Consider the following 13,531-nt stretch of genomic DNA (forward strand, 5'->3'; position numbering starts at 1 on the left):
GTGTGACGTGCAGAATCTCTCACACACATTTATCAACATGCCGGTGGATTTTGTAAAAATATCTTATCATCAGATAACACTTGATTCAATCATACAAACAATGCAGAAGCTCACTGTTCATCTGAGGCTTAGAATACAGTCGTTGTCCAACAATGTTGGATTCAAAATAAAATTTTAATTATTTTGTCCAACAAAAAAGAGTAAAGTTTATTAAATCTGAAGGAAAATCTGTTACCTTCCTTATTTTCTATTTCTAAAATTGACAGTTCGGTAACATGAGTTGCAACATGATGTCGTGTTGGCTCGGGTGTGTCTTTCAGTCTAACCATTGAGTTGCATTTGACATTTTTAGGGATACATACTGTACGTTTCCAACATCGTTACTTAATGCTTAATGCTGACTATAAACTATAACAAGTCAAGTCAAGTTGAGCTTTATTGTCATTCCGCTACATGTATGGACATACAGTGGCTATATTATAAACAAACAACATAAATATAAACATACAACAATAGTAAAAAACAATTATGAATCTATACATAACTAACCTACTGAGAGCAGTAATCTAACTATAAATATAGCCGCAAGCAGCAATTACCGGGAGACTTAAAGCCCTTCATGGCTTCTATGCTGTCAGGGGTCTCACCCAAAATGTGTGACTGACACCAGAACACATCCATGATGGAGAATATCATAACACACACACAGAGTAACGAAAAGGTTAAACTATATTACTTAACACACGCTCCATTATTTAATCCAGACTAAGCATGCTCACACACAGACAGACACACTTTATGTTGTGGATGTAGATATTTAAAATAACTTGCTTACTGGAAGTGTCCTGTTTATACTATTTTTCAGGTTTAAATTTAATCATAATGTGGCATAATTGTCAAAACTGAGATGTCTGTTTAAATAAAGTGGTAAACTTTGACTCAATGTGATTTTAAATGTAACAATTTTTTAAATGTAACAATAATTATTTCAAACTATCTGAATGTCAGTACCTTATAAAACCTGAGAAAAGAGCTATTCCAGTGATAGAATGAGCCAAAGAGTGATCCTTTGCTGCCATCTATTGGTTGTATTTGCAGTCTCAGGGAATACAGGACAGACATGAACTGTTTTAAACCTTTATCTAAAACAGGGGTGTCAAACTCAGTTCCTGGAGGGCCAGAGCCCTGCAGAGTTTAGATTCAACCCTAATTAAACACACCTGATCCAAGTAATCAAGTCCTTCAGGCTTATTTGAAAACTACATGTGTGTTGGAGCAGGGCTAAAACCAAACTCTGCAGGGCTCCAGCCCTCCAGGAACTGAGTTTGACACCCCTGATCTAGAGAGTCCACATTATTGTACTGCAGTGGTTTTATTGATTTTGAGTTAAAAACCTAGGACTAGTTCAAAAAAGTATTGAATAATATCAAATGTTTAAAGCAGAGTTGGATTGACAGCAGTGGTCCTAGAGGCAAAGTTGTTCAGAATGAGGAGATATATCATATGATATGAAGATCTAGTGTTTTTGTGAATTTTTTATTTTATTTTTTTTTGCAATTTGAGGACATTTACTAGAGGAATACTGTGTTTTTGAGGCCTTTTTAACTGTTATAGCAACACCTATGGTCCAATCTCCATGAAACTTTGCATGATCGTTAAGAATCATCTGACACAGGTTTTCACCAAGTTTTGTAATGTTTGGATGTATTTGGCCATGCCCCTTTTCTAAATGATCCCATTGTAGCTAACCGAAGGCAGAAATTCTACATATTTTATGATAATTATTGATCTAGAGAGTCCAGAGAATTGTCCTGCAATGGTTTGATCGAGATTAAGTGGAAAAACCTTGGACTACTTCACAAAAGGTTAATGAACAATTAGATTGACAGCAGTGGTTCTTGAAGCAAAGTTTCTCCACATGAGGAGATCTATCAATGATATGAAGATTGAGTGTATGTGTGAAAAATTGTGAAATATACAATAACTTATGTACTTGAAAAATGCAATTTCTTCCCCCAGTGGCCGATTTTTTTCAAAATTCTTACAGACCTTTGGGGCCATGGGTCAAAGATGCCCACCGTTTCATTCCGAACGGCCTCCGTTAACCTTGTCTAATAGGTGCTAAAATTTCATTAGCCGATGGCAGCCATGTTTTTTGAGATACGCCAATGTCCTCATAGACCCTTATGGCACATTTGACAAAGACGCTGCATAACAATTTTCAGGTCATTTGTACTAACGGTTGCGTAGTTATAGCTGTTTTTATGTTTTTTTTCCACCTTATAGTGCCACCAAGTGGCAGACCGGCGCATTTTTTTTATTTGGCCAAAGATTGAGCTCATACATATTTGTGTCGAGTTTGGTGAAGATATCTCATTCAAGAGTTATAGCCATTTTAGTTAAATTAACCCCGCCCCTTACAAACATTTTGGCATCCCTATGCGACAGTGAGTCAAAATTTCTTTGTTTTCTTCAAACTTTTTTTTTTTAATAATTATTGATATTCACTGTCTAGAAAATATTTCTTCAGTGGTTTGGCTCCAATCAGGTGAAAAACCTTGGACTAGTTCACAAAAGTAGGTTTTGAATATACTTCAAGTAAATATGAAAGAGTGAATCTGACTTTCTACACTTTTCTTCGTTTTGACCAAAGGATTCCAAACTACGAGTCTATGACAAGTGGTCTAGGTAGGAGATGTGAGTGATTTCACATTTTTGTTCACTGTAGCGCCCCCCCCCCCCCCCCCATTGTCTGATTGGCGTAAGTCTTCATCAGGTTCTACTCCCCAAATTGAGCTCTACCATCTAGCCAAGGCCTTACGGTTTGGTATGCACAATCAGTTTTACGGCTGTAAAACAATAATAAAAATCCTTTCAGCACTATGTGCTTGAACCCCTAAAAATACTGTAAATATTTGACTATTCTTACATAATCTAAGACAAACTATACAAGTACTTTAACATAAATACTGTACATAACATTGTGCAAATGAGGTATAAGATTATTGTTGTGCATGTGCAAGTAAACGTGTTATATTGTTGAGTCTTTGTAGCAGGGAATGTGTATAAAAGTGCATATAGAGAGAAAAGAGCGTGTTACTACAGGTGGTTTGTACAGCCCACTCACCTGTGTGTAGCACACTCAGATTATACAAAGTTCTCAACAGTTTTTAAATGTGGTGTGGTGAGTTGGGTGGAAGTGATGATGGTGGTGGTGGGGGGTGTTTCTAGTTTCAGGGGGCAGGGTAGCAGACGCAGTTTCAGAGGGGGGCAAGGTGATTGGAGTTGAGGGCTCTCACAGCCTGGGGGAGAAAAGCTGTTGAGTAATCTTGAAGAGTGGGCTCTGATGCTCCAGTGTGGGTGTGGTCCTTCACGATACTGGTGGCTTTACTGGATCATCGTGCAAGGAAAATGCAGTCTTTTCAAGATGCCTTCTCCAGATGTTAACTAATGGACTGGAGTGCTTGTGGATTATTGTGATGTTTTTATCAGCTGTTTGGACTCTCATTCTGACAGCTCCCATTCACTGCAGAGCATCCATTGCTGAGACACTGATGCAATGCTACATTTCTACAAATCTGATGAAGAAACAAACTCATCCTAATCTTTGATGATCTGAGGGTGAGGACACTGTCAGCTCAGCAAATGTACATTTTTGGGGTGAACTGTTCCTTTAAAAGGTCTATTGTTGCATACTCCGGCACAGTCGCAGTATGCAGTACTCCAGTTTTCCATTGGATTGGCAGAGGAGCGTGTTAAGCCACGCCCCGTCTCGCTCAGTGGGCGTGGTCAGCACGTGTGTCAGCAGCAGCAGCTTGAGTCAGCCCAACAGTCTCACCCTCATCCGCCCGGAATACTTCAAACTATCAGGAGAGACGCCCGGAATGTGTCTGCTCGCATCCGTTCTCCTCTTCATCGCATCATAAAGGACACTCGCTGAATCACAGGTAGGACAAATGAATATTCTATATCTTAAACATTCCCTCAATACCATAAAACACACCCGCGTTTAAGTAAAGTAAAAGCTGGTTTCAGACAAAAATCTGAAGTATTTCCCTACTAGTATCATTATGCATTATGAATATGGCGCTGAGGAGGAAAAATCGCCATGTTTCGGAGATGAAGCTTGACTGTCAGTTAAACAGCGGAGGTTTTATTATTATTTGTGTATTGTTTATTGGTCCGAATAAGGAAACAATGTTGCGTTTGTCATATCAAGCCAAACATCAGTTGAGATCAGTGTTTGTTTGTATCATCGCTTGTTGTATGTATGTAAACAGGGTCAAAGTTACTGTATGAATAGATGCTTTACTGATGCTGTCTCGTCATTTGAAGACATGCTGTCCTCTTCAGGCTTGAGTTGTTTGTCACAGATATTGATTTGGTTCAGTATGTGGGTGTAAATGCATCAGTGTGGGCGAGATATTCAGGAGATCAGATGGACAGCAGCAATCAGATGAGGAGGAGGAGAAGCTTTCTAAAGAGCCGCAGTCCTTTCACTGCTCTCTGTTAGTGCTGGAGTTGAGGAAAAGTCATAATATGAAGCAGATGTTGTGGTGAAATGCAGTCTGTAAAACACTAAATCAGATGGATTTGCTCTGTATACTAACGCCTGGGTGGACAAAAGAGACAAAATCATGTGTTTTAGACTTTATTTTCACACATTTTAAGACAAAATACCATACGTTGAAACCATTTTCACTCAGAAATCACTTGTAAATTCACAATTAATTACAAAGTCATTTTTAGTTTGTTACTAGTTTTTATAGATATTTTACTACAGTTAATATATGACCTCTAACAGTGTAAAAATCTTTCAGAGTTTGTAATTTTTATTTATTTATTTATTGTTGACAGAGATGAATAACACCACATTATTGCAGTTTTACTGCAGCAATGCAACAGGACTTTTAAAGTTATGCTTTTAAAATGATTATTAAAAAACAATTGCTTTTTGAACTATAAAATAGCAATGCAACATGGATTTTAAAATTAAAATCTTAAAATGATTATAAAGAAAAAAAATAGCTTTTTGTGACTTATTTTATTTACAGTTTCATACCCAAAAAATGCAATGCAATATAATTTTAAAATTAAAATCTTAAAATGATTATTAAAGGCAATTGTGCTGTTGGAAGCATTATTTTCATGACAATTTCATCTAGGGGTCGACCGATATGTGTTTTTCAGGGCCGATACTGATACTGATAATGATTATTACAGATCAAGTAGACCGATAACTGATATTTTGAGCCGATATATATGTCTGGTGTAAAAATGAAAATTAATGTCAAACTTAAGAATAACAAAGACTCTGACAAAATCTTTCTTTAAATGCTTTTAAATAATTTTATCTGCAAATGACCGATACCGATAATCATTAAAAAGCTTAATATCTGTGCCGATAATCGGTCAACCCTGAATTCCATCCCAAAAATATCTATATAAAATATCTATATCTATATATATTTTTTAAGTTAAAATGTTAAAATGATTAGTAAAAGAAAATGTGTTTTTTGTAACATTATTTTCTTGATGATTCCATCCCAAAAAAAAATTATTATTTTGTGCTGGTGAATAACACCACATTATTGCAGTTTTACTGTAGTAATGTGGTATCTTGCCAGTAACGGTGATCTTTTGTAATTAATGATTTCCAGTATAGTCGGGTGTGTCTGCTTAGTCAGTAAAAGTTAAGTATGGGCTTATGGTAGTATATAATACTGAATAATGCATTGCTCTCTATGCAGGCTGTTATCATTCTGGCTCGATCCGTGTCATTTTATGTAAGTGGTTATTAAACGACCTATTTGCATTTCACAGGAAACGGCTGCTGTTTGTCCCATTAGATTGTGTCATGTAAGCGTGACACCCAGAAAAGGAGGAAATGTGATAAATTCACACTGTTTCTAGTGATGCTTTTTACAAGTCGCACATTCCAGTGGAATGAGCAAGCTGTCGTTTGCATGAGTGTTTATATGAAATCTCTGTACTTATATGGACCTGTGCTTTTCCACTCAACTATTGCGTAGCTAGTTTCACCCAAATATCATCTGAAGAGGAGCACTTTATTAGGGACTTTCATGTTTTCAGGTTTGAGACAAACACACGTGATTGTATTGTTCATATGTAGGTTATCGTCACCCTTGAGAGCGTCTGACCTCACAGAGAACAGAGAAGCTTTATCAAGGTCGGCACAGAGTAGATGCTTTACTATATCTGTGCGTTACAGTCACATAACCTTCAGACTGTTTGGACTTTCTAGCTGCTTCTTTGAAGTTTGAGGTGAATCCCATGAAAACTTGTCTAGGTCATGTGTTTTTTGTGACATTATTTCCATGACAATTTTACCCCAAAAAATAGCAATGCAGTGGAATTTTTAAAATGTACAAAATGATTATTAAAGGAATAAATGTGTTGTCATGAAATAGTCATGAAAATAAACATCCCAGAAATATGCTTCAACGAGATATAAATCTCCTTGCTTTTGGGTCGAAATATGACCCGATTTTATGATTTTGTGCAATTCACTCTTTAGGAAAAGCGACCACAGTGTACAGTACATTAGTGAGAAAAGCAGAAGCATTGAGTCATATTGTTCTGTGAGTTTCCCTTTCCTTCCTGACTGATGCATGTGACCAAAGTCTTACACATTGGAGGGTCTATGTGAAGAACATTCCTGGCATTCATGCAGAGAGGTTCTTTCTTGCATGAACTTTTGCGCAATGTGTTCTCTAAACTGAGGAAAGGGAGGGTTTTTGCCTTATCTGAGCAACTGTGAGTGACGGCATGACTGGTATTTCACCAGATTGTCTGTTTCAGTAGATTTGCATCAGGTTTAGGTGGTTCAGTGTGTCCTAAATGAACTTTTCTTGTAATTTCTTGTTCTGAGATGGTCTTTGTATTGAGTAACTGGCCTCCAGAGACGAAACAAGCCCAAATATGCCCAACTTTCCTCAAGCCGACATCTAAAATAGCTTTTTCTATCAAGGTAAATAAATCGTCTCTCTCACTTTCCCTCAGTCAAAACAAACTGGGGTAGAAAAAGGAAAACTGAATCCAGTGCCAAAGATGCTCTGGTACTTTTGTTGAGCTTCGCCGTGGCATAAAAGCTCTTTTGTCTGCAGTAAATCCCTGCAGGACGTCCCGCTGTGGCTGATGGGACAGATTCCAGCACTAGGCTGGTGTGTTTTGTGTAAGACAATCAGATATGAAGTGCAGATCGTGTCGAATCAGCAGTTTAGATGGGTATAGACTATAGACTGCAATTCATTTATTCCATAACACACAAGTGTTTATGTTAAAAAGTCAGTGAGCATCCTAAAATACCCTTGTAATTTGTTTTAAGCACTTGATTTATATATAAAAAATGTATTTGATCAAAATTATTTTGAAATATTATTACAATTTAAAACATCTGTTTTCTCTGTGAATCTCTGTTAAACTGTAATTTATTTCTGTGATGCGCAGCTGTATTTTCAGCATAATTACTCCAGTCTTCAGTGTCACATGATCTTCAGAAATCATTCTAATACACAGCAACTTTAATTTAAATTACACAGATTTTTAAAATTATAATCGTTTTCAAGGCTGCTGTTTGCAATTGATCCAAAAACCTATGCTAAGTGTATTTTGGTCCGTACATGAACCTCTTATGACTTTCTGACCTTCTACATTGGCGTCTGTGTGTGAGATCAATGAAATATCTCGTCTCTGTCCAGATGTCGGAGAGATTCCTGTGTTTGTTGAGTTTAAGGGTGTGTTCAGACAAAGCTTTCAGCTCATGTTTACTTATAGTGATGTGGAACGGATCTGAACTTGCTTTATAATGGATATAATTATTTTCGAAAATTAATTAGAGAGCCTTTATTCTTCACAGTTAGAAAAATTCCCCAGTCAGTGACCTAAAATGAGTTTCATGCCCGCGCTTGCCATTGAAGCCTCTTTTTGGGTCTGTCGAAATGATGAAGCACAATGAAACATGCCAGGAAAGTCTGAACCCACATGGAGAAAGACGAGAAGAGCTCACGATGGGTTGAATTTTGCAAGTCTGAACTGATCATCCATTCCTCTGGATTGATGAATGCTTTATGCTGTTGTTTTAGCCTTCCTTCCTGTGACACTTGGCTCTCGTTTCCTCTAAATATGGGGATTTCTGATAGAGACATTCTGACCTTCCTGCATCTTCAAGCCTATAATTTCGATGTTTTGCTTAGCCTGAGTGTTTTAAGATGTGAATTATTTCTCAAATCATGTGTCTTTATGAATATGACTCTCTTTTGTAAAAGTAGTGTTGGGCTATATTTATTTCCATATTATTCATAATCTCTGTTTATTATGATATTAATTTCATACTATTAATGGGGGGAAATGCATTCTGCATGTTTGTTAGACCTTAAAAATGAATGTAAATTATTTTAATTAATTTATTTATTTTATTCTAAATTCTGTTTTCCATTTTATTTATCTTAGATTCTGTTTTATTTTCAAGATGAATTTTTCATCAAATGGGGTTGAAAGAAATTAATTCTTTAAATATAAACAATTTAATCAAGCTTTTAAAATGCAGTCGCATAAAAAATAACAATTTAAAATAAAATATGTTGCATTTTATTTATTTTTTATTTTTTTGTCAAAAAGGTTCTGCACAACAGAACTTGTAGATATTAAAACAGAGGGGAAAATATCTTGTTTTATGATATTTTGTATAATAATAATAATAATAATACAATTTATTAAAACATTATTATTATTATTTTTATTTTATACTGTATGCAACCTCTATTATACTGCACTTTAATAATAATAATAATAATAATAATACATTAATGTAATATTTTAATAATTTTTATTATTATTATTATCAATATCATAAAAAAAAATCTTGTTTTAATTATATGGTATACAAATTCTGTTCTGCAGCAAATTATTTAATAATTGTAATAATAATAATAATAATAATAATTGTGTTTATTGTAAATTATTATTATTGTTATTATTATTAATAATAATAATTGTTTTTTTGTATATTATTATTATTGTTGTTGTTGCTGTTGTTTTTTTTTTTTTTTTAGAAGTACATTTTGCTGTACAGTAGTTATACATTTCTGTCACAATTTCTTCAAGTTAAACCACTTTTATTTAGGCGGGTTGTAGTTAAGAGATTTGAGTTTCTGTGTGAATCTGAATTAAACTATTATTATTATTGTGTGTTTAAATAAATTCTCTGCTTTTTACCTCCGCAGCACTTCCCTCGAACTTCTTCATCATCATCATCATCATCATCATCATGTCTGGGAAGTCAGACGGTGTGCAGAAGAAGTGGGCGGCCGTACGAGGTCGACTGGGCTCGTCCCAGGACTCGGACAGCTCGCAGGAGGCCAACCTGGAGAACGCAGATGCCGAGCTCTGCATCCGTCTGCTGCAGGTGCCCACCGTGGTCAACTACTCAGGCCTGAAGAAGCGTCTGGAGAACAGTGACCAGACCTGGATGGTGCAGTTCCTGGAGCTCTCGGGCCTCGATCTGCTGCTGGAGGCCCTGGACCGTCTTTCGGGACGTGGCTGCTCTCGGATCGCAGACGCTCTGCTGCAGCTGACGTGTGTGAGCTGTGTGAGAGCCGTGATGAACTCATCTGCTGGGATTCACTTCATCGTGGATAACGAGGGATACGTGCGCAAGCTGTCGCAGGGTAGAACAATCTTACTGTATCATATTTGATCTCCAAATTATCAAACTTTGCTGTTAAACCTGTCGCACACAATCTCCTCATGTCTTCTGTCATCTGATCAATAGTTTAGAGGTTTTTTTTTATCCAGTCAAAGCTCTTTTAGTGTAATTGTACTTCACTTGTCTTTCTGCTGTCAAATCTTGAGTGATTTTGATCAAGTAAAGGTGAGAATAACTGCAGTAATATCTCCAGATGAACTCTTACTGGACTGAAGCAGCTCAGCTTTACTTGATTCTCCATCAATCATGTTTTAGAGTCTCAAATCTGATCATCAGGATCTTTTGAGGAGCATTTGTCTCCAGAAGCTTTACTTTCACTGTTCCTCAGCGGAGGAATGATCTTCACAACCCTCCAGAACATCTCACATCTTTTAAAGGGATAGTTCACCCAAAAAGGAAAATTCTGCCATTAATTACTCACCCTCATGTCGTCCCTTCGTTCATCTTCACAACACAAATGAAGATATTTTTGATGAAGTCGAGGTCTTTCTGACCCTGCATGGGAACTGACACGTTCAAGGCCCAGAAAGTCAGTAAGGACATCGTTAAAATAGTCCATGTGACTTCAGTGGTTTAACCGTAATGTCATGAAGCTACGAGAATACTTTTTGTGCCCAAAAAACAAACAAAAATAATACCTTTTGAGATAAACAGTCATAATTATGAGACAAAGTGAAAATCATGACGAGAATTATGAGGTAAAAATTTCATGATTATGAGATAAAAAGTCAATTATGACAAAAAAACACATTTGCAACTTTTTAAAAAATATAGTAAAAAAAATTTTGTCTAAAGTTTCAGTAAACCGTTCTGTTAAAAAAAATCAATTTCAAAAGATTTTTTGACTATTATATAGTAATAATTATGTCATTTTTTTATCTCATAATTCACTTGTCATAATTTTTACTTTCTATCGTAATTTTGTCTTTATTTCAGAATTATGACTTAATCTAATAATTCACTTTTCATAATTTTCACTTTGTCTCCTAATTATGACTTTCTATCTCAAATTGATGAATTTTTATCTCAACATTATGACTTATTTGACTTGACTTTATCTCATAATTATGAGTTTTATCTCATAATTGACTTGTCATAATTTTGACTTTTTATCTCATAATTGTGACCTTTTATCTCATAATTCTCACCATAACTTTCACTTTGTCTCATAATTATGACTGTTTATCTCAAAATTGTCTTTTTACCTCTAAATTATGTCATATGACATAAATTACTTTTTTATCTCATAATTATGACTTTTTATATTAAAATTATGACTTAGTATATCATAATTTAAAATATCTCATAATTATGATGTAGTATGTCATAATTTAGATTTTTATTTTATTTTATTTCAAAGTTATGAGCCATAAAAGCCTGATGTGTCAATTATGATACTCAACAACAACAACAACAAAACATGCAGTTTTTTTTTTTTTTCTAAATATATTTTCAAAAGGTTCAATAAACTGATCCATTTTCAAAAAATCGGATTTTATTTTCTATAGTTTTATGTGTCAGGCTTCACGGGGTAAAGGAATAGTTCACCCAGAAATCATTGACTCACCCTCATGTCGTTCCAAACCCGCATGGATTTCTTTCACACTTCTCTTTTGAGGATGCATGCGTTCACAATCCAAAAACCAGTCCGTCGAAGTCACACAATCACTGATTCTATACGTCTGAAAGAAGGATTTGGCTGAACTGTTCCTTTAAAACTGTGCACTAACTATCCAGTAGACAAGATAAATTCAGAAAAACACACATTCCTCCAAAGCATTGCTCACAGTATCTACATTGCTCAATCTTCACACCTATCACATGCTTTGGCTGTTTTTTTAACCATCAGAAGTACAAAGTTCACATTACGTCTCCCAAAAATTAGCTGCTAACTCATCCTAAAAGTGGAGAGGGAGAAAACGATGGAGGAGGAAGCTAAAACAATGGAGGAGGAAGCTAAAAGCACTGTATTCCCTTTCCCTTTCCCTCCAGCTTTGGACACGTCTAACACCATGGTGAAGAAGCAGGTGTTTGAGCTGCTGGCGGCCCTTTGCATGTTCTCCTCAGAGGGTCACAGACTCGCTTTAGACGCTCTGGACCATTACAAGGCAAGTGATGATATGATTCATGCGTCTCCGTCTGGATCAGTTAAGGGATTGATATCAGGTCAGAAAGCGAGTGTTAAGTGTCGGGTGATCTGAAGTGGTCAGCTGAGACAGATAACATGCGTCTCAAACGATCTCTTAATATGTCATTGTTTTACTGCATGTACTGTAGGAAAAACACAAAACGTCACACTGCTGCTTCTAAATAGACTTAAGAATTTTATTCTCTCTGCAAAAGTTACATTTACACTGCAAAAATGATGCTCTTTCTCAGTATGTTTGTCTTTTGTCCTGTACAAATATCTGAAGTTTCTTAAATCAAGATACATTTACTGGAGAAGCAAAATGACAGAAAATAAGAAGCCTTGTTTTCTGAAACATTTATCAAAATGAAGTGAGATTTTGCTTAAAACAAGGACAAATATCTGCCAAGTGCTTATTTATTTATTTACTTATATATTTACTTGCCTATTTGTTTACATATTTCTTATTTACTTGCTTGCTTTATTTATATATTTACTTGTTTATTTATTTACATATTTCTTTACTTGCTTATTTATTAAAATATTTATTTACTTATTTACTTGCTTTATTTAATTAACTTCTATATTTACTTGCTTGTTTATTTACATATTTACTTGCTTTATTTACACACACATATATATATATATATACTTGCTTGTTTATTTACATATTTACTTGCTTTATTTACTTATATTTACGTGCTTGTTTATTTACATATTTACTTGCTTTAATTATTTACTTATATATTTACTTGTTTATTTACATATTTCTTCATGCATTTACTTGCGTGCTTTGCTTTATTTATTTATTGTAAGATTTATTGTAAGAAGTCTATGGAGATTTCATTTTGGCTGTAATGTACTAATGAGATTTTAAGAAAAATAATCCTGTTTTCCCTTTGAATTAAGTTTATTGGCAGATAGTTTTCTTGTTTTAAGCTTAAACTCACTTCATTTTTCTTTTCTTCTTTAAACAAGTCTTAATATCTTCAGTCTTTTTGCCTCTTAATAAATTTATATTGACTTAAGAATGTTTATATTTGTACTGGTAAACAAGATAAAAATCCTAAAAAAAATCATATATCCAGGGTGAGTGGATTATGTATTACTATGTTAATCATGGTGTTTTAACTGAACTTCAGATTAACTGGAGACAATTTGTGCATGCATATTTTCAATCGGACAGTTATTGTGTTTTTAAGACTCATACAACCAACAAAGTCTCAATACCAGGAAATGATGGTTTTCTTTTGGAGCAATGGTGTTAGCTTTAACATGGGGATTCGAAAGGAAGGTTTAAGGATAACCATGTTAAAATGTCAAAAATATAATAATAATATAATTGAAGTATGCATGACATGATGTGAGACAATGCTGTGTTTGTCTAACAGTCTGTGAAGATGCAGCAGTATCGATTCAGTGTGATTATGAATGAACTCCAGTCCACTGATAACGTGCCTTACATGGTGACTCTTCTGAGCGTCATAAACGCCCTGATCTTCAGCGCAGACGACCTGCGCCAGAGAAACAAGATGCGCCAGGAGTTCATCGGTACGTTCAACTAAACCTAGATACTACATATAGAATATAGAATACTACCGTAAAAGATAAGTAGTATGCAAGTATGCTGTTTAGAACACAACCCTTATTCCAAACGCAACTCTTGTAGAATACTA

The 13,531-nt window shown here is 35.1% G+C and overlaps 1 protein-coding gene across 8 annotated transcripts in view; it reads left to right on the top strand.

The window, feature by feature from the left end:
• The first annotated feature begins 3,536 nt into the window (after positions 1-3,536).
• Positions 3,537-13,531, top strand: part of LOC109078700 (inverted formin-2-like) — a 33,957-nt gene continuing 23,962 nt past the window's right edge. For 2 of the 8 annotated variants that reach the window (XM_042773449.1, XM_042773450.1), the window contains exons 1-4: positions 3,667-3,947; positions 9,246-9,689; positions 11,720-11,835; positions 13,247-13,406. In XM_042773449.1, coding sequence (XP_042629383.1) covers positions 9,290-9,689; positions 11,720-11,835; positions 13,247-13,406 — 676 coding nt within the window. In that variant the 5' untranslated portion in view covers positions 3,667-3,947; positions 9,246-9,289. Of the gene's footprint in view, positions 3,948-9,245; positions 9,690-11,719; positions 11,836-13,246; positions 13,407-13,531 lie in introns of all 8 variants that reach the window. The other 6 variants (XM_042773445.1, XM_042773447.1, XM_042773443.1 and 3 more) reach the window with 4 other exon arrangements.

The sequence above is a fragment of the Cyprinus carpio genome, chromosome A17 (assembly GCF_018340385.1).
Source record: "Cyprinus carpio isolate SPL01 chromosome A17, ASM1834038v1, whole genome shotgun sequence".
Lineage (NCBI taxonomy): Eukaryota > Metazoa > Chordata > Actinopteri > Cypriniformes > Cyprinidae > Cyprinus > Cyprinus carpio.